We start from the raw sequence: 22,994 nt of genomic DNA on the forward strand, positions 1-22,994 counted from the left end.
CTGTATGTCCTACAAAAATATGTCACACAGCTCACTGTTTGCCCTAAAAAAATGAAAAAGTTTAATACAGGTGATCAAAGAGAGTAAATGGTGGGCCTAAATTACAAGAAAAGTAAAAAGCTATCACATGAGATTTTGGGGTGTTCTCAAAGGATAGAAGAGACCTCTATTGTTGCAAAATTATCAGAATTTCCACTGTGAAAACAAGTGCTTGCCTACAATGATTTTTCACTCTTTTATGGTCTTTTTTTTCTTTTTGTTTAAAATAAGATGTAATAAGCAGCCCCAAAGAAAGCTTTTATCCTTGCTTTTGGGTTTTCTTGCAGAGGTCTTCAGAATTAAAAAAAAATTAAAAATCTGTTCACATAGCAGAACACTAACTTACTTGTTTTGCCAAAATAACTGCTGCATCTGCTGCTATGTAATTATTGTATTTGTCTTGACCTTGACATTATCATACAATACTGCAAGATTGAAGACAATAGCAAAGTATGCCCTGTACCATAAAACAGAGATGTGACTGTACGTGGGATATTTGAAGACTTGCTCTATGTAGGTAAGCTCTGTTGGTGTTTATCAATACCAGATGCAGTATCAGTGCAATATGTGTTCTTATATGTGAATATGCATCTTCTGCCTCTGGTGTTCAACAACTGGAAAGACCAACTGCCTCCGCGTTGATTTCAGCTTGTTTAAAACACACTTTCCAGAAAGGCACCTTGAAGAGAGCAATATATGAAAACTCGACATTTCTTTTATTTTTTTTTCCTCAAGTGGTTGATATCTTTCCTGTTTGTTTGTTGTTTTTGTTTTTTTTTTCTTTCTGGTTTCAGGTTGTACCTTTTCCAAAATACAGCCAAGATATACATGTTCCATGAGGATTCTACCACCAGTCACAGGATCACATCTCACATCTTGAGGAGTGCAATGATCAATCAAACAAAAGAGGATATTTTCATCTCTTCATTCATATACCAGGGTTATCATTAATCATGTTTGAATTGTTATCCAATTTGACTCTATGCTGTTACTTATTACTGGCTATGTACCACTGCCAAAGAGTGCTACTCGATCAACTAGGTTTCTGTTGTACAAGCACAACTAGCTTACAATGAAACTTGTAAACAGGAGCTAGCTTGATACTTTCTTTTACAGGAGCAAAAGGCAACAAGATCAAATGCATCAACTTGAGAAATAGCAGTCAAAACAAACCAGCGACTTAGCCATACAAATTATCTGCAGAGGAAAGTTTAATGAAACAAGCCAAAAAGCTAGCTAGGGGGATGAAAGCAGCAGACACCAGGAGAAGCAAGGCAAAGAAAGGGAACACATCTCAGCAGAGGGTAACAGATGACATATAGCAGAAAAAGCCAGAAAGGGAGAATAAATAACTATTCTGTGTTCTATTTCATGGAGAAGACAGATCCAGAAGAAAGGTACAGAAAGAGTTACTTTAATCTTGGCCATCACAAACCTAATCCCAGCTGTACATGCTATTAGGAATGTAGAACTAATGTCTTCAACTACTAAAGCAGTATATGCCAAAAACTTGTCTACATTTTCCACTTCTACCAGCTAAACTAATACAAACATTATCTCTCCCTAACAAACCTTGTTTCTTATATGTATCTAGACTGTCACAGCTACAATATGATGACTATTTAAACTGTGGAACAAGATGTCAAAATATGTCATGCACTGAGTTTAAAATCAGGCAGCTCTAGGCGTAACTTAAGCAATGTTACTCATCGCAGTGCTTTATTCAAAGATAGTTGTATGCATAACTACTAAACCCCTGACTTTTAAATATACTAAGTCATTGACTTAGTGCTAGTGAAGTAGCAGGTCAATCACAATGTTATAAATAAATCTCATCACAAGAAAAGACTAAAATGAATTAGTTTTGACACTGATTTTAAGAAATAATTAAGTGAAAAGTTGCACGTATGCACACTCACTTACGCTTTATAGGCTCCTTCATTCTAAAAAGGATCTATATCCACTAGAAAACAAATACAAATGTTCACCATTTCCTTTGGAGTAATTTAGTATCATAGTAACAATTATACTGTTGGAAGCAATTTCCCATAATTATATGCTTATAACATTAAAGCCCTTAACTCTTGGGGAGATCAAAACTTTTAAGACAGATGGATTTTCAAGGACCTTTAGTGCAATACTCCTCATTTTTTTTCTGCTATATCTTCCCCAAATTTGAATTCACTCATCTCTGCCATCTGATAAAAAAAGAACCAGACTAATTTACTTTAATATTGACCATTGACTTTCTAATAAAACTAACAGTCCAGAATGTTGCAGAACTGTCAACTAATATACCTTCTGACAGTGCTAACCTGAAAGAAAGACCTGAATTTGGAAAATGCATGTTGCTATATAGAACACAACTATTAAATTAGTAGCAGAGAATTTAATATTTATTCAGAAGTTTTTATTTCTGATTTAGCTCATAATAGAAGATGATTCCATCAGCACTTATCATTAAGAGAATACTATAGGATGAGGAGGTATACTACGGAATAAATATTTTATTACAGATGAAATCTCATGGATGAAATTAATCTACGCAACAAAATTTCTGATGCCCGATGTTTCTCTTCATTTTCCACAAGATACATTCTCTTATTTTAAGTCTGAAGCGTCAGTGTAAGGATATCGGTGTTAAGATACTCCAATAAGTATGCTATACCACACATGGACAAGAGACATTTCACACACATTTTTAAATGTGACATGATTTTAGTCCACAATGATGTATTTGCTCTCTCTTCTAACGACTACTGTCAACAAGGTAGATTGAAATGTGTATCAATTCCTTCCTTCAAAGAAAGTATAACAGTCATTTGGCAATTTCAGAGGAAAAGAGATGGAGTGTGTGAGTGAGTGAGCGCATCTGAAGACAGACACACAAACTGTGCAACTATTAAAGTCAGACTAACCTCATTTAACACACCTTATTATTCACACATTCCATTTACTTGAAATACATAGATGTAGTTTTTTCATCCCAAATCTATTGACACAAAAGACTGCTCAATGCACTGGTTGTGAAATTTTGGATTTCCTATGGAAAAGATATTAACTTTATCCCAAAGATTGCATTGACAGTGGCAAAGTCCTTAAAGGCAATTCATTTGGGGGGGAAGACACATACAACCCCCCAAAATGCCCCAAACACCCCAGAGCTTAGCAATACTTAGTAATTCTTGTGGTTTTTTTATAGAAGTGTAGACATAAATCATAGTTTTGGGGAAGCGGGATATAAAAAGAATGGGTGATAAAGGTCTTAACTGACTGCATAACAGATACTGCTCTGTGGAGTCTGAACAACCACAGGAAGTGTGAGGGGGAGGGAGATTAGCCGATGCCAAAAAAAAAAAAAAAGAGAGAGAAATAAACAACAAAAAAACCCAAAACCTGCTAAGAGCTTTTACAAAAGCACCATGTAACATAAAGGCATGATAGGAAGGCAAGAATGAAACCGGAAATGGTATTCTAAGAAACCTCAAGAATCCAAGAAACAAGCTGTTAAGAAATGAAGTAGTGCTCACTGAGCACACAAACCGTGGACACTGGGTCGGCACAGGAGGAATGATCTGCCAAAAGTATAAATTATGCCAAATTGGATGTATAGTTTTCATATGGAAAATTGTTGAGAGGCAAGAAAAGAGATGTATTTTGCATGGATAGGTTGCATCAGAGAAAATAACAGTTTATATACATTATGTGAATAGACACTAAGAAATAAGAATGCTAAGTAGCAGTTAATAGGTAAATTGATATTAGTATATTGAACTTCCTTCACATGTACAAAATTTTTCACATTTAAAGTTCCAAAGTCTTTTGTCATAATGCAGATGATGACTACCACAAGCAGTCATTTCCATTTTCAGATACTGGATCAATCTCAGAAATGTGAATTTTCAATGTTACTATCTCAACTCCATAAGTGCAGCAGGTATAGTAAACTTACATTTTTGAAGAGCTGTTCTGCAAGTTCTCTAACATGCTTTATCATTTTTGGTGGGTTACCTTCCTCAGCTTTAATTCTTTCGACTTCAAAGGCTACCAACTTAAAAAAAAAAAAAAAAAAATTCAACTAAAAAAATAATTTCTTTCTTATTTAAATTATGAAATGTTAATCTTAAATTGAAACTGAGCAAAGAAAACCAAACACTGAAAAATGTGCAATGTCACGGCACTCTGGAACATGAGACATTTTCACTTTCTTATAGAGCTTCTGTTACCAGATTCTATGGTCCTATGCAACACAGAAAGTCCTACATGCCTAAAACATTCCTTAACATTGCTAAGAGCATAATCCATATTTCTCATATATTCTACTACTATGCAGAATTTATACCAAACGCTATTTGTACTCTACATTCAAATAAAAGCCAGCACAGTACAAAAATGGCAGGACTTTTTAAAAGAAAAAAACGTTTGTCCCAGTTTATATTGTTGGGTATGTATTTAATTTAATATTTCTCAATTACTTTTTCAATGTTTCTAAGAATATAATTAAATTACTCAAAATAATTCTGTTCTAGCACATGTGATGCATTATGAAGTTGCAAACCTGACAATAGGAACAACATTACCATGATTTATACAACTGTTTCACTTCATACATACGAGCAGGGCATGATTTTATGGAAGTAAGCTCGAAATGTATGCTTAATAGAAAAATAGAATTGAGAAGACTAGTATAAGCTTTATACAAAAACCAGGATTCAGAAGCATTTCAATAGTTTTTAACATGCTGAAATGTCATAGGTACATTTTAATTTACTTGGGAATATAGAAACAGTTTTTACCTCATCAAAAAGATCACAGGCTCTGAAAGGAGGACCCCTCTCTGACACAAAACCAGCAAATGCCATTCCATTGAGAACTTTGGTTAGAAAGTCATTCTCAATTAAGCCTCGCTGCCCCAAGAAGGCTGCCTGCAATAAAGATTAAAAAAATGCACGTATTTTATCAGTATCAAAACTACCACCAACTACTTATGTGCTAGCACTTAAACGTTTTCACCAGCTTATAGCAGTATGTAGTACTTTCTAGTTAAATCTTTTATATTACATAGTATCTTTTTATACCTAAATTCAGGAGTGACGTAACAGGAAGTTTGGTGCACACATTTTATAAATCTCATAAGTAATAAAACAGAAAACTAGTACTTTTAAGTGTTGTCTTCTAACTAAATACGTATGTTTCCACAATTCCTTAATGACTCCTCAAAGAATTTATTCGTATTAAATTTTAATGTTAACTTTGTTTCATGTTTCATCACTGTCCCTACAATTAGTTCCACTAAAATACATTTATATAGTGCTATGTCAAAATGATACACTAATCATGTGTAGAGATTTATTTTTTTTTAACTTTAGCACTTGTTCAAAAGGCAAGCTTATGGGAATTACATGACACAAATACTAACTAAATATATACAACTGCTTCTCTTTTACCTTATGGAAATGAATTACTGGTTCAGCATGAATTCTGATCAGCTGAAGACATGACCGGTATCCTTGGAAAAGTTGTGCAAATAGCCTAAGGAAGATTGCTCGCACTTCTTTATCCTGTAAGCAGCAATTAAATATGCTGTCAAAACATTTTTATATTCTAAACTTTCCCAAACTTGGTATAAAGCTATCTGAGAAATACCTGCAAATTCAAACAATGCAGCAGCGTAGCATAGAAGTGGAGATACTTGTACACATACGAAGTTATCTTATATGAGGCTACAGTTTCACTGACCTGTCCGCAGATGGCAATGACAGATTTAGTACATATTCAACTGTTTTCTCCTACTGCTCTCTTCTGTGCCTGCACAACAGGCTGTGGGCAATGCAAGTCTAACTGTTGGGTTTGTCATGTGGTGAACCACATGAAAGAGCTGCCATGAAAGAAGTTAAATAAAGAGCGTATTTTAGCTTAGATTTATTCCCTAAAATAAGTGTGGCTCTGCAGCACTACACAAGCAGTGCCATCAAAGTGGGCAGGGGTGGCAGGGAACCACAGGAGCCTAACCTGGCATTACCGCTGCTGGAGGAGCCAGGCTCAGAGCATCACAGGCATCACCATAGTCATCTGCTGTAGTTCTGCCAGCTGGCTGAGACCAGGAGACTGCCCTAAGTTTGCTCAGCTACTTGTCTAGGACTCTTCCAACTCATGTCTTCACTTGCCAATCTACTGCAGCCAAAATAAGCCAGGTTAGTTTAAAAAGTTTAAAATAGTAGATCTTTAAAGTCCTGGTTTATTTTGATTTAAATAAGGGAGTGCTTACATAAACCTTGATGGATTAATGGAAATGATGTGAACAGTTGGGGGCAGACTTGGGGCAGTGACAGCTTCAGCTGGCCCAGATGTGTTCACAAGTATCCCAGACTGATCAAATCGTGTGTCACCCACGTTATTTTAACTTAGCTCAGGGACCTACTCAGATTGCAGCCATGTCTAAAACCTAAGATCCTGAAATTGTTTTATGACCTCAGGTTTTATGGTGTCTCAAAGGACTTTTTAAACAAACTCTAACTTTAAAAGTTACAAGCAGCAAAGAATATTGGATTAACTAAACAGGTAAACAGCGATCAGCTAATCAACAAGTAAATACAACCTAAGTTAAACGTGATTTTTTAAAGAAATAAGTTTAGGTATGTATCAGATTCTATAAAGCTGTCCTATAGGAATAGTTTTCTAGATGTATTTTTATTCTTCAATGGAACATGACTGATGTTATCAAATTTTTAACTTAATTTTGTAAGGGCTCACTTTACTCATTTTCTTTGCGCCCAGGCTGCTCTCTAGAATTTTAACAGATACATTTGTACCCTGACTTTTTGGACTACTTGAAAACATGGTTCTTTCTTTCAGATTAAACAAAATTCTTATTTTGATACAAAATTATATTAACTTAAAACTTCACTATGCAAAGTGAGATCTTAGCTGAATTCTGTCTGCCATTAGATTAAATGAATTCTGGATGACATTTCCTGTCTTCAGCAATAACCCCCCCCAATCTTAAAGCAAGAAATAAGAACAACAAATATATTGTACCACTTAAGAGTTTTACGTTTTTGAATACACCTACACAAAAACCCCAATGTGTGTTCTTGAATTGGCTTTTGGCTTTTAGTTTGGACTACCAACTCAAGTTCAATTCTAGACATGCCTACAAGCTAAAACCAGCACCTTTACCAAGTTGTTAAGTTATCATGGCTTCACAACTACTTTTAATCTAAATTAACTAGATTATAGTACAAAACTTTCTACAGACTTTTTTTAGTATAGCCAATTACATATAGTTTCATTCAGGTTGAGGTTCATTAAAGCCATTTAACCATGTATGGTTAAAAATCATACAACTCATTTCCCCAATATGTCCAAGCACACAATGTATAATAATTACCATTATTATTGCAAAACCAGTGACTTGTGTTTTGCTGACACAGCTACCACTTCTATCTCTACTCATATTTACTCTAAAAATCTATATCTTGAATAATATTTTTAATGTTTCTGAACTTTTTTTTGGGGGGGGGGGGGGGGGGGCGCATAGCTGTCTATAAGAGAGCTTAATTTTAACATTTACACAAACACACAAAAAGACCAGTTTGTCCACTCATCTAAAATTCTGCAGCTTTACTGGTCTACAAAATAGAGGAGGCAGAGTTAACTCAAAAGAAAGCAATATTAAAAGAAATTAAGGTGCTTTCATATTTAGACAAATATGTTTATAAGAACTTCTAACCCCTTAGAATGCTGTTAGAGGGCAGAATGCAAAGTCCAATGGCATTTCTTTGCTCCACCGATAATACTATAAAGAATACGGATATGGAAAAGAAAACACAAAGTAGAAGTTCTTAAAAGAAAGTTAGTCTAAAATTTCAACAGTTTTCTACTTAAGAAAGTCAGATGTAAGACAGAAATCTTACCAGCATTTTTGAGTGTGATAAAGCTGTTCGTGGGGGAGGGAATGCATAATCTGCTGTTTCCAAATCAGGATGCAAAACCTAGAGAATTTTTAAACAAAATTTTTTTCCCCTCATTTTGCTGAGGAAAGGACAAATTACTTTTTTCCCTTCTGTCTCAAAGTAATATTCATTGATAGTAAGTACCTCAAGTAATAGATTGAGTAAAATTATGAAGACTGTATGGAAATAAAGGTGGGATTAATTTTTCAGCTTCAGGTTTCTATGTGAGCTACTTATCAAAAATTCCTATTACAGTCAATGAAGCTAGTCAATACAGCTAGGGATTTTAGAGTTGATTCATCTGAAACTGATTAATAGACAGAAAATTCTTCTCTTTAAAATACAAAGATTTGTTCAGAAGCCTCCAAATAAGGTGGTTTCTGACTTATGACAATGATAGTAAAAAGACAAACAGAACTACTTTTTTTGCTGAGTCCTTAATGTAAAATCAGTCATTCTTGAATATTGATACAGGGGCATCATACAAATAAACTTCAAGACTATTTGGTTATTCATTTGTTAAACTTTAGACAATGTACAGTGGAAATGAATTTATAAAAACAGAAAAGAAGCTAAACTGAATAGTAACAATGCTGCTCAAATACTGAGGTTAAACTCTTATTACAAAACAATTATTAGGAAGGAAAAATCACTACCTACCTCTTGAATAATGAAAAAACATTTTACCAGTAAATTACTGATGATATTAACTCTAACTTCAGATAATAAATTCTTCTAAAACCAGGAATGTTGGCACGAATCATAGTTTTAAATCTCACATTTCCAGTGTGTTTGAAAGCAATTTAATACTTGAATTCATTTTTCATTCTTTAAAAATAGGTGAGAGAGTGGAAAATGGGGTTTGTATCAAAACATACCAGAGAAAGCGCCATTTGAGTTTGATGTAGCAGTGGCTCTGGCAGCTGAGAAAGATGAATACATTCAGGAATTTTTATTGTGCCTCCATCCAGGTCTGCTATGATTACATCTAACTTTAAGGGACAAACACACACATTATTAGTACTGCATACAGTGAGCATAGTTTAAAAACACAAGTTTCATGTGTTCAAATTTCATGATCTGCACATAAGTTAAATTAAAACAGGACTAACTTTAATGTATAGAATGCTTTTGATAAAGGAAATACTCCAAATACTTCATATTACTGAAACTACTGATGAAAAATGAATGTAAACCAAAGAAAGTGAAATTAAGCCAAAATTTCAAAAGTGACTTCTGTTTCTGGATGTTCCACATCTGTGTTCAGTGATTCGAGATATCTAATAGGCTGTTTGCAAAAGGACACAGTGAGGACAACTATAAGTAAAATTACATGTTTCTAGTCACCTCTGTAACCCTGGTTCAGTTTCTCCAAGCACAAGCTTAAAAGGTAAGGATAAAATAAAATAACTGAGGACTTATTTGAAAACCCTAAGTGAATTGTTCAAACTCATGACAAATAAATGACAAAGCTGGAAATGGATCCCTTCCTTCCCATCCTACACTAGAATCAAATAATCTCTCTCCTCTACTTTATAGTCTCAAAGTATTACAAAAGAATTGATACTTTTTTTCTCCTCCCAATTGTCCTGCCTTGCTTTCTGTAATAGTATATTAAACATATATGAATTATTAATATAAACATCTCTGAAGCACAGAAAATCTCTACAACTAAACATCATAAATGACATTGTGACTACGAACATGCTGGGTAGATATACTTACAAGCTCATGAATGTCATTGCGAAAGACAGAATGTACACCAATTATGAAAGGTGTTGGTGAGCTGAGAACTTCCAATAGCTGTGCAGGAAGAATTGGAATATAGGGATAACTGTGAAAAGAATAAATAAAATAAAATAAAATAAAAACTTCTGAATATCCTTTCACATAGGGCAGCTTTTTTCTTAAAAAAAAACCAACAAAAAAAAAAAACCAAAAAAACACAAACCAAAACTCCATTATGTATTAGATTTACTGTAAATACCTGTATTTTAAAAATACAAAAGATGAAAGTATTAAATATTTCTTTATAAAGTGTCATGCTGTTAAAAGAACATCTGCCATGTAAACTCCAGGAATTATATATTATATGGTCTACAATTTATTGTAAACAAGTGTATTTTGCAAAATAAGAGAAGCCTATTTATATTTGTAACATTTATGTTGTATGGACATTATATTTGTCCACAACTTTTAGGTAACTAGGGACACTAAAGTTATGCATTATACCTTAATTTTAAAAACATGGCTAGTTTTTGGCCAGACACCAACAATTCAGCCTTTTGTAAAATATCATTAATAAGAAATCTTTAAATGAAATATTCTGCTTTGATATTGAAACAACTAAACATTATGTAAAGAACACTGTATTTCAGATGCTGTTTACTTGATTTGACAATTAAAAAAAAATAAATTAGTGTTTTCATCAGAGCAACATGAAAATCTGGATCTAAATTTATCAATGCATTTCAACACCTAATTTATAGTTATTAAAAATTTACATTCATGACTACTTTAGCATTAAGAAACATATTCCAAAACTTGCTTTCAATTTTTTTCCTTCTTATTCTATATTAAAATGAAGCCTATCTCTGAAATATTTTAAATAAAAACATGCTATTAAAATACAGGCATGTTTTGAAACAGATGAATCAGAATTTGATGTCTTCTTCCTAAAAAAACCCAAATAGCTTGACACTAAGTTTTTCATTTCAAAATGCTGGATTCAGATGTGGCTTTTTAGAGAGGATCAATCTGTTGTTTTAAATTCATTCTCTGGTGGACATTTGTCAGTGACTTAAAACTGTAATACATGCTGAAGTAGCTGTTATCTCAGAATGACAGAATCTTTCCAGTTGTAAAGGGCCTCAGGACATCATTTAGTCCAACCTACTCCTCAAAACGGTCAAGGCTGAATCCAGATGAAAACCTACAGGGATGGAAGTTCCATAGGGTCTTTGTTCCACTGCTTAGTTATCCTCATAATACAACATGTTTTCCCTGTATACGGCCAGAAACCTCCCTCTTCCCTGTTTTGGTTTATGACCCCAACCTCGTGTTCTCCTGCCATGCACCTCCTCTTACTTATTGGCAGGCTGTTATTAGATCTCTCCCATATCTTCAAGCATTTACTCATGGATCATCACAGTCAAGTTTTACCATCCAACTGATGTTGTGAGTAGGGTTTCTATTGTATTTGCAGGCAGGATGTTTCTCCTTTGCTTCCACTGTCATGATGCAATTGGATTTTTATTAATGATGTGTAAAGGCTAGGACAGGTATAGATGATCATGAAAACCTTTGATTATTTGAACAAACATAGCACAACTCCTTTTGTAAAGGACAACGTAATATAAGATGAGTTATAAAACTAGTCAAAGACTTCAAAGAATCAAAACTCAACTCACCTGTATTTGAGGGGAAACATCAAAGACTCCAAAGCCCTACAGGCATCACTGAGCCTCTGAAAACTTGCTGAGTGAAAGAGAACCTTATTTTCTGTAAGCACGGCACAGAATAAACTGAGTACATTTTGGATTCCTTAAAAAAAAAAAAAAAAAAAAAAAAAAAAAAAAAAAAAAAAAAATTATTAAAGAACTGTAACAACGTGGCAAACATAGAATCAAAATTACATTCAAATGTACTATTTTCTGGAGAAATTTTCAAAAAGCATATGATAAATGCATGAACTGCCAAACCCCAAGTTTTTTCTACCTTTTATTTAACTAGTGCAGCTTCCTTTCTATTTTTCAGGTTGCTAAAATACTATCTGAATATATTTCTACATTTCACACATATTGTACTGTATCTCCCTTTCAATACCACTTTCAAGGATTTCCTCTTCTCAGCAGAAATCCCAGCAATGCTTAATAATGACTTCAAACAGTATTATGTGTATTTTCTGCATAGCCTTCTGTGTATCTAGAATTCAATTCTGGTCACTGACCCAGGCTTAACTTCTAAATCTTTATCTATCTCCGTTGGGGGAATCATACTGCCAAGTTCAAAAGAAAATGACAAAGACTTCACAGTAAATACATTCATACTTTATCCATGGAGAACATTCTAGGAGTCACAAGGATAAAAAGGGGCAGTAAGAGTGTACATGTCATTAGAAGGATATGTTAAAGAAGAACTGACTGTTTAAACAAGCCCCACTACATTTAGGGTAAGACTCACGAATCAGATAATGTTTTTTTGTTTTTTGTTTTTGTTTTTTTAAGACAACATAATTTACCTAGGACACAAAGCCACGTGCTTTCAGGGAAAACCAAAAATACATTTCCTTTAAAACAAAGTCCCATCCTGAGAAGCAGACATGTCCGAGACATGTGAGATATGCTGAAATTTATGAAATTTCCTGAAATATGCTGGAAAGTATGATGTTTCCCTGAGGACATAGCTTGTGTTATCAGTAAGCCAGCCTGCATTACCTTTACAAAGCTACTGTTTATCTTACAATAATCTTCCCAATAAGAAGTGTGACTACAGAGAGCCACTATATTCATATAATAATTAACACTTTGTTTTGCTTAAGTAATTTCTGTTACACGTTTTGACAAATGTTTTTTTCCTATGATGTATGAAAATTTGCTTTCCTGGAGTGGGACTTGGTTCATAAATATAAATGCAGAAGGATTCGGAGAGGGTTGTTGAGAAAAAGACTTAATTCTTAGGATGAACAAGTCAAACAATAACATAACAACTTATGCTTTCAAACTCCATTCTCCACGAATCCTAAGGACAGACTCATGAAGTCAAAGGCAGAGACTTGGGAGGACTCAAGGACAGAAGGCTTTGTTGTAAGGCTGAGTTACTGTTGCAAATATTTGCTATTGCTTTCAGTGGCATAATTAATATTGTGCTAGCATAAAACAAACTGCTTTGTAATAGACAACGTAAGGATAGTGTTAAAGAAAAAAATTTAACTGGTTTCCTCATGAAATAGCACTCACCAGTGAATGGTTAGAAGCTAACCTGAAATAGTGTCAGTTCTTGTGCATGTAGGTACAAGAGCATGTATATATTTGAACACAAACTTAGAAACTGCTGCCTGTATAGAAAAATCTCTGTAAGAAATTTCAGCTGCCCTTTTTTTATGCAGAACTGACCTTGATCCTTTCCCAGAAGATTTTAAAGATTGTTTTGGAGTATACTTTTTGTTTCAAGCTAAGTTTTTGTTTTCAAGCTAAGTTTTTGTTTTCAAGCTAAGTTGGCTTTTTACACCATTTAATTCCTCACCAAATATCTTAAGACACTTAGGAATATACTTTTCTTAAACATCTGACACTTTTTTCCTATAATCAGATACAAAAATTCTCAAACAATCCTCTATAAACTGATAATGTTGTGGCAGGTATTTGAGGAAAACAATACCTAAAAACCCGCAAATATTGACAACATTTGGTACAACTAAATTCTCTAAAAACACCCCTCTTTTGATCAAAATATCTATAACTAAAAATTCTTGAATGAGATAGGTTTCCATTCTGCACATCTTAAAACTGCAACCTAGGCTGAGAGGTAACAGTTCTAAAATATTTTCTGGATGTTATTGACTTCAAAGTGTGTTTTACAAATAATTAAAATATTCCTTTACTGAAAGTATTCAATTGAAATCAAGCTGTGTAAGAGAATAGCCCTTTTTTCTAGCTATACGATATTATCTTGCTGTGGACCTCTGATGATTCAAGAGCCTAGAAGGATTATCTTAATTCTAATACATTTAAAAGTCCTAAAACTTATCCAGTATCAGCATTTTCACTTGAAATCTCTTCTGAATATAGGCTTCCTCAGCAGATATCAAACCAACACACAACTCTCAATAGTACATAGTAACCGAGCATTTAAAAATGCATAAATTTTACTTGCAAAATACATGAATGAGGTGGAAATCAAGATTTTGCTTATGTATAAGGACGACACCTGCAAGTACTTCATAGTATTTTAACACTAAAAAGAAGATGTGCATAAACCACTCTGACTTTCTGGTGTTGATACCTGTCTATGAAGCCAAAACAAAAGGTACAGGTACATTGATTTTTTTGTTCTATTAAAAAATTCGAGAACAAATTGGCTGTAAAGCACAAGATAACACAGTCTCCTAGGGACTACTAAAATGATACACTATTGTATAGTTAATATAGGAAATTTTCATGCTCATATATATGGTTAACCTGTATGTCTGATTTTTATCTTTACCACTGTAAAAAATGGATTTTTGTAAGTGTCTTCAATTTACAGAAAATTTTGGATGTCTAGTCATTGTAATTTTTTTTTTCTTGCTGATTTTTCTTGATAGTTTCTTTTAAGAACTCAATTCATGTAGACTATGTTAGAAGACAGGTCAAAACTCAGCACTAAAGTTCCACCGAAGTTCCAACTTTTCTATCTAATAGAGTATATTCCTGGTAACCAGAAAAATAAGGTCTTCATTTCTGTAAAACTCGTGGAGGCATGGGGAAAGTACAACAACAACAGGTTTGTCATCTGAACTCAATTGCAGTAAGCCGTGTTCACAAGTTCTATCTTCCTCCCAAGGTTTTACTGGAGGACAAAGGGCAACACTTACTGGAATAAAAAGGAGGGAAAAAAAGAAATAAACCAATGCTTTTTAAAATTTATACTATTAAGCAGCAATGATACTATTTGCGAGGCTTTCATAGTTTCACTAGTCTGGTTTTGCTGCGTATTAGTGGCTGCAGATAAAGCTTCAGTTTCTGCTTCACAAAGGCATTTCTCACTGTAGCTTAATCATAGAATCATAGAATCATTTAGGTTGGAAAAGACCTTCAAGATCATCAAGTCCAACCATCGTCCATGCCCACTAAACCATGCTCTGGAGTACCCCGTCTACGTGCTTTTTGAATACCTCCAGGGATGGTGACTCCACCACTTCCCTGGGCAGCCTATTCCAATGTGTGACAACCCTCTCAGTAAAGAAATTTTTCCTAATATCTAACCTAAATCTCCCTTGCCGCAACAAGAGACCAGCACCCACCTCACTACAACCCCCCTTCAGGCAGTTACAGAGAGCGATAAGGTCTCCCCTCAGCCTCTTCTCCAGGCTAAACAGCCCCAGCTCCCTCAGCCGCTCCTCATACGACTTGTGCTCCAGGCCCCTCACCAACTTGGTTGCCCTCTTCTGAATATGCTCCAGCATCTAAATGTCTTTCCTGTAGTGAGGGGCCCAAAACTGAACACGGTACTCGAGGTGCAGCCTCACCAGTGCCCAGTACAGGGGAACAACCACCTCCCTGCTCCTGCTGGCCACACTGTTTCTGATACAGGCCAGGATGCCGTTGGCCTTCTTGGCCACCCGGGCACACTGCCGGCTCATATTCAGCCGGCTGTCGACCAGCACCCCCAGGTCTTTCTCTGCCAGGCAGCTTTCCAGCCATTCTTCCCCAAGCCTGTAGCGCTGCATGGGGTTGTTGTGACCCAAGTGCAGGACCCGGCACTTGGCCTTGTTGAACTTCATACGACTGGCCTCACCCCATCGATCCGGCCTGTCCAGATCTCTCTGTAGAGCCTCCCTACCCTCAAGCAGATCGACCCTGCCTCCCAACTTGGTGTTGTCTGCGAACGTGCTGAGGGTGCACTCGATCCCCTCACCCAAATCACTGATAAAGATCTTAAACAGATCGGGGCCCAACACCAAGCCCTGGGGAACACCACTTGTGACCCGCCACCAGCTGGATTTCACCCCATTCACCACAACCCTCTGGGCTTGTCCATCCAGCCAGTTTTTCACCCAGCGAAGAGTACACTTGTCCAAGCCATGAAACACCAGCTCTCAAGGAATATGCCATGAGAGACAGTGTCAAAGGCCTTGCTGAAGTCAAGGTAGATAACATCCACAGCCAATATCAGCACCAATATAATTTGATATTTGAGATGGCTATTTTTAGCAACTATCGCCCATGTATAAACTTGGTGTCTCTCAGATGTTCACTACATTTTAACTGGTCACGAAAGATGAATTTGAAATGTTTGTTGTGATATCAAAGCACCAGATGTAGCCCCAGGTTTGCCGAGTCAGACAAAAGCATTGCTTTATATGCAGAAGTTATGGAAGTGACAAAAATTGAGAGCATCTAAACACATGTGTCTCAAATCAGCAGGCCTTGTAAGGAATAGCAGAAAAAAACCCCAGTAAGGACACTGGGAACAGGGACAAATTAAAGCCATTGTCACAGCAAGGAGACAGGCTGGCAGGGGCAAGGAAAGCTCAATAGCCAACTGCTCACATATCAAAAGGGATAAGAAGCACTGTCTCCCCAGTCTGGCAATCCCTGTCACATGTCCAAGTTAGCAGGTTCTTGGAAAAACATTACTGCTGTGCGATCTATCATTGGCTAAATTCCCTGCACAAGGAAACACCTCAGCAGAGCAGCAGAGAGCCAAGGGCAGGATACAGATCTCCTGCACACCCTGACCGTGCATCTGGGCTAAGTTCAAACACCTACAAGAAACCTGCATGGGAAACGTGAGATAGTTGCCTTAGGTAACCGACATAACTTTATAGATGTTCTTAACTTCAAGCTGAACCTAGAATTCTCAAGGGATTGAATCTCCATCTAACAGTTATTTCTAAACTCTCTCAACCATTTTCTGTGTTCTGAATGCATAAAAAGCAGAAAGTCACCTCACCAAAACTGGCCACATTCTAGCAGAAACAGGAAAAAAAAGAGACTAGGAATCCTGTGTGCTGGCATTTGAAACCAAAATTATTTTCATTTCTACAAGGTAAGTACAATACAAATGAATATACTACAATGAGAGCATTTGACTTGTCCTCTGTAATCAGAGTTCATATAAATATGCATAAATTAGAAAAAGTAACAATACACTTAAAAAAATTAAAATAACCAAGGTAATTTCTTTAGGTATCTTTCACAGAAGCCAGTTTAAACTGAGAACTTCACTGGCTCTTACCCTTTTCTTTCCTGAATGAAAGCTTCACAGCCTAGGAAATATTAAATTTATACCTAAGGAGAGGTTCTGAAATTTTGGGGGGTTTTGTTTGGGGGCTTTTTTTTGCATAATAGAAGTGGTCTTCCATTGAGAAACTATTCACCAATATTGACCAACTTCTTGAAAACAGGCTACTCAGTTTGGAAACATAATTTGACAGTGAAACCCAGGCTAACCACTTCCACTGACTGAAAAACTTGTACAGCCCAGACAGCTTCTTTGGTACCAGTTGTTTTCCTTCTCTCTCTTTTTTTTTTTTTGTCTTTTTTTTTTTAAATACTCTGTATACAATACAGAAGAATATAAAATAAATAAAATCAAGTGTACAATATAGACATCTCATCTGGAATTTTCTTATTTTCAAGATAATAGCCAGTAACTCAATACAAAATTATTGCTCCACACATACTTTGAAATATATGTTTTCAGGAATATTAGCAATATAATGACTGTGAAGGAAATTTTCATCTGATAGAATCAAACAAATTATAAATAGTAAGACTTTTGATTACTTTCCTTTTTAAACCATTTAAACCATTGATTAAATTATTTGACCAAGCCACCAAGGTGTTGTTTCAAGCCTTGCATGTTGTTTACTGAAAACAAACAGTTGCGAATAACAGCCTGAGCCCAGTTTCCTCATGCTACAAGACACAATCGTGTCTGACTGTAACCTTGAACCGTATACTGGTCTTCAGACTCCACACTACATCCGATCCTAATTTGTCAGGGCATAAATAGACAACATGAAAAACAACAAACAAGTTGATTTTTACAGATTACTCTTTTGCAGTCTACAGACAGACATCCTGTAAAATATTATACATATGCTGGAAAATTTTGAATGGAGGCTTCCTGACCTTCACTGTTTTCAAGTATTTAAAGAATCTGTAATTTGTACTAAATTATCTGACATCCTACATCAACAAATGTATCATTCTGCCTGCTTCCTGTTGTTCTAGAATTTAAGTATTTATTTAAGCATGATTAAAAAAAACCCCAAACACAAAGTGTACTTGACAAATTATTAACTGTCCTCTGTATGGCATGAAATCAAAATATTATCACTAACTTCAGACTTTTGTAAAGAGTTATAAACATGGATTTGGAAACTCAACTAGTTGAATACATTATTATGCCAATATGCCATTCTTGAATTACTGGACACAAGAAAAAGCTTAATAGACAAAATAATCCATAACTTAGCCAGACTAATCCAGGAAATGGGTCAACAAAGACTGAAAAGCCTTTCTGAAAGGCCACTGGAGAGTGCACAGTACGAGTTCTGTGCCAGGCAGTGTCAAGCTCTAAAGATAACTGGGGAAAAAGTAGAGAAAAACAAAACTCTTTTCATTTTTATTTTTAGATGTAGCTGCATAGCACTGCTAATGAACAAAATACAAGCTTAACTAATAAATAAGAGGCAACAATTGTACTCAATACTCACATAGGTAATCCTTGCCAAATTGCGTTCATTTGTCAATTGAAAAATTACATGATATCTCCAATCAACTACACACAGTTAAAACAACCCCCCAAAATCGCTATGTCACTCAGTTCAGGATCAATTCACATTTAGAAAAGTATGTAGTTCTGTTATTAGAGTAGGACTGCACTGCACACTCCATGATTAAATCATAGCCAAACTTGTTCACAAATGGGGAGCAATCTAGCTGTGCCAGCAGAGAGTTTTGTGAGGGTTAATTTATCCTGCTTTCTGGCTGGGTAACAGAGAACATGAGTCAGACAAGTACCCCAAGAGATTAACTTATTTGGTCTTTGCCAGACTAAGGAGGAAGAGAAGCAGTCTCTAAAGCACAAAGCCTTCAGCTAAGACTCCCTCAAAGGATCAAACATTTCACGAATGAAATGTTCGTACTAATTTCTGAACACACAGAAGCAAACATGGGTGTGACATGTACTGAAATCAAAACACATTTTTAGAGATAAACTTTTGATTTTGGAACTGAAGGCAATTCAGTATCTGAACCATGAATGTTGCATGTTCTTCGTAAGATGCAGGGCAGAATGAAGACTTCTCTACAAACCAGCCTTTGGGGAAGGTGGGAAGAAGTAAGGAACAGGAGGAACATACAGAAAGATGCTGGTATAAATGCCATAAAAGCTAACTGATCATTAAACAGCATATCAAAGAGACTGTGAAAATGAGTATACATATAAAAAAAGATCTCTTCACCTGATGGAGAAATATTTCTACCACTATTGCTCCCCCAAAATTTAACAGTATCAACTGTGTTCTGTCAATACTGAGTCAAGCAGATAGCTGTCATCCAAACCCAAAATTACACAAGCACAAGGAAACAGGGATTAAGCACAATATATGATCTACTTAGGAAGATACACAGTGATGTCTGTCATTTGCATGTTGGTATCACTTCATTATCGCCAATTTCATTAAATCCCACTGCAGACCTTCTTAAAGGAGCAGCAAAAGCCTCTGGATTTCTTGAGCCTTCAAACACAACTCTGCCAATACACTGACTGAACATAATCAGCAAGTTGGTTGGTTTTTTTTAGAGACATTGATACAGCTAAAGACAATTAGCAATAAAATATTTAGATAATAAGGTCTTTATCCCTGAAAGACAGAACTGCAATACCATTTCGTATGCACAGTTTTAAAGCTATACATATCCAAAGTAAGACTAATAAGCTCAAGATTTATAGAGTGTGTTGAGTGAGTTCTCTCAATAAAGCAGAAAAGACAATGGAAGGTAAACCAGACAAATAGTGGTTTCATATATAGAAAGTACTCACATGCCAGGGAGGTAAATGACAAATTTACAGGAAAGCAATAACTTTTGAGTTTTATAAACATAACCTGCATTACCAATTGAAGGTTTGCAACTGATTGTACGTTTGGCTCATGCAGACAAGGCTTGATAGGTGCTACTAAAAAGCAACTTAGTTACTTTATTTTAAATGCTGGTTTCATATTTTTTTCTTTTTTTTTTTTTTTTACTGAACACACATTAATTCCAAATTCCAGCAAAAAATAAATGCCAAGAGAATGTCAGTCAAAGTAGCTTTGCATACAAAATTAAATTCAGAGCTGTTGAGGGGAAGATAATCTTCACACAAATCAAATAGGAGATTAATTTTTTCTCCTACATGGAGGGTGGCAAGCAATATTTCTCAATATTGAACTGTTAACTATCAGTTTAAAACAGCAGGTTTTGTTCTCTTACTGTCTGTCTCTATAAGCACACAGGTATTAACATCTGAGTAATAATCTATTCTGCTGAAATATGATTTATTTTCACACCTCATCTTCTGCTTAGTTATTTAGTTATCTAGAACAGGAAGCTATTTGGTTTGAATGTTTATCCCATAAATACCTAGTATTCCAGCCCCGAGAAAGTCATACGTAGAGATAAACAGTAATCCTGTACAAAACTAAGATCAGGATACAGAACTTCTGTATAACCCTCACAGGCCCACACTAATCAAAACTCAGTGAAATAATTTTGTAAAAGAATTTTGAGTGGACTGCGATAGTGGATACATACTAATGAATTGAAATGCTGCCCAATTTCCCTAAGTAGAGGTGGGAGAGTACTACTGAAATGTTCCCACATTTCTGGAAATTTTTATAGGTGACTTTCCTTCTTTAGAACTGCCCTTTTAAGAAATACGAATTTATTGTTTGTACCAAATATTTTGTGAAGCCTTTTCTCCTACATACATCAAAAGATACGTTGGAAAAATAAGCACATGCTATAAAAATTATTTATGGCAGTTGAATTAGCCAAAATTATAACTACATTAATTTATATTAAAATTATATATTTATTTTATTAAAACTGCTGATTCATTTAAGTAATCAAATATAGATACTGCAATTTACCAGCTCTTCAAATTAATTCATGTATGGTAAACTGTCTGAAAGTAAAGGAGGATTTCTGTTCAGCCACCAACAGACATTTTAAACATCAGAAAGAGCATTAAAAATTTTTTTCAAGCAATCAATTTGTTTTTAAAATTTCACATTAGAAATCAGGAAAACTATTACAACAAAGAAATATTAACTGTTCTTACCACAGATTCAAAGCCATGGCAGGATGAATGGAAAGCAATTTTATAACCATGACTTTTTAGAGACTCTTGGAAATGATTCTGCATATAAGCTAAATAGCAAAGTATGTAATCTAATAGGAAAGTGTCACATCAAAACAAAATTATTGTATTTAAGCCCTCATTGTCAATCATGGCAATTCAATAACTATCCGGGAATAAAGCCTGAACAACTTTTACATGTTAATGACAGCCTTTTTATGGGACTTAGCCATGTTAGCTAGGTAGCATCAGAAACCTGGTATGGTGATGTCCACTTACAGATACCAGCATATCATAGAACCTGATCTTGACAGCTTAATTTTTATTTACTCATAGGCACAACGTGCAAACCAGAATTTCTGAAAATACAAAGGTATCTGCTAAAGGTATGAAACAGGTACATTTCACTTTCACCAATAGAAGAAGCATATGAAAACACTTTATGACTTTTTACCTTGGTGATGGATATTTTTGTCATCTTTGCAGCTACATATAAAACAGCAAGCCTCAAGTGATCTGAATCAAAGTACAATGACTAATTTCAGGTAAATGCATGGCTTATTTATTTACATAAAATTTGAAAAGCAAGTATTTCACTCATAGCTAAGAATAAAGCCGACAGATAGGAAAACAGAGAATTAAACCCACAAAATTATAAGTAGCTGCAATATGAAAAAGAACAGTATAACATATGGGAAAGACTACCATGTGTAATGGATTGTAAAATATTCTTAGTAGAAATACTGCAAATTAAATCCTGATGGAGCAAATGGATACTCATGTGACTGGATTCGTTTAGAGCAGAAAAATGTCCTTTAACAAAACAACGCGGAGCAAGAGTAATACCATTACAATCCTTAGAAAGAAAATATCTAAGAATGAGAAGAGTACTGTCATTCTTGAACTGTACACAGGAAAAATGGTCAAGGATACACAAGAACTGCAAACGTATCTGTTTCCTGTCTAAGGACTACAAAGTCTTTCTCAAGGGATATAACTATTGAAGCATTATATTAATGGAATCAAATAAATGCAAAGACAAGAACAGAAGTGGCTGATCAGGATATTCTGTTAGAGCTATCTTCAGCCACTACTGGTTGATATTCATGGAGTATAAAACCACAAACATTCAATTAAGGAAACTGCGAAACACCATAACTATGAAAAATTTTAAAAGTCGCTTTATTTTCTGGAAAGATCATATTTGGATTCTCTGCAAAACGTTCAGCAATCTTTAAAAATTCTTTCTTTGTGAAACAGCCAGAGATTTTCCTGATGTCCTGAGATCATGATACCTCAGCCCATACTGCAACTGAATAGCAATACTTAAAACATGATTTTACAAGAACAAAGATATTGAATGAAATTTCTATAGAAATGTTTTTCCCTTCCTTTCAGCACAAGTATTAACACTGAAGTTTTGAAATTTAAAGTTTTGCAAGGTCTTATGATTTAACTGCTACCAAGTTTGCTTTGGAATAATGAGAAAAGTTATTTCTGCATTCATACCAGCAAAAGTAGAAAGAAAAGTAAGCTGTTCCAAGTAGAGGTAAGCTTCTTTTGCCTTTTTGACATTTGTCTATTTATTAGACATTTGCTTTTTGAAGTTTACATTTTGTTCATCTCTGGAAAACAGTAATTTGTCTTCACTCTTCTGAAAAGTGTCTTCTGAAATCCTACTATAAATAGAAAATCACTTTCCTCTCAAGTATCTCAAAAGAAATTTTCACTTAACAGTTTAAAAAAAATTCACCTCATTACCATGGAGCAATCAGTAACATATACTTCTATTATTTTTCATCTTATTTGAAAAGCTTCCTTTTAAAAAAAACAGCTCTAACTACAGCACTTTATCAAATACACAGCTTCAAGTCTCTGTAACAGAAGTATTTACTTATGTCAGGTAACTTTTCTTTCTGAGATTTATAATTTGCTTAAAATGAA

General features: G+C 35.0%; 1 protein-coding gene across 7 annotated transcripts in view; it reads right to left on the bottom strand.

The window, feature by feature from the left end:
• Positions 1–22,994, bottom strand: part of SBF2 (SET binding factor 2) — a 331,511-nt gene that overhangs the window by 113,591 nt on the left and 194,926 nt on the right. For all 7 annotated transcript variants that reach the window (XM_049821080.1, XM_049821081.1, XM_049821079.1 and 4 more), the window contains 7 exons: positions 11,405–11,537; positions 9,720–9,828; positions 8,873–8,986; positions 7,956–8,033; positions 5,487–5,600; positions 4,836–4,964; positions 3,992–4,090 (listed from right to left, as the gene is read on the bottom strand). In XM_049821080.1, the coding sequence (XP_049677037.1) occupies positions 3,992–4,090; positions 4,836–4,964; positions 5,487–5,600; positions 7,956–8,033; positions 8,873–8,986; positions 9,720–9,828; positions 11,405–11,537 (776 nt within the window). The remainder of the gene's footprint in view (positions 1–3,991; positions 4,091–4,835; positions 4,965–5,486; positions 5,601–7,955; positions 8,034–8,872; positions 8,987–9,719; positions 9,829–11,404; positions 11,538–22,994) is intronic.

This window comes from Accipiter gentilis, chromosome 17, assembly GCF_929443795.1.
Source record: "Accipiter gentilis chromosome 17, bAccGen1.1, whole genome shotgun sequence".
Taxonomy (NCBI): Eukaryota; Metazoa; Chordata; class Aves; order Accipitriformes; family Accipitridae; genus Astur; species Astur gentilis.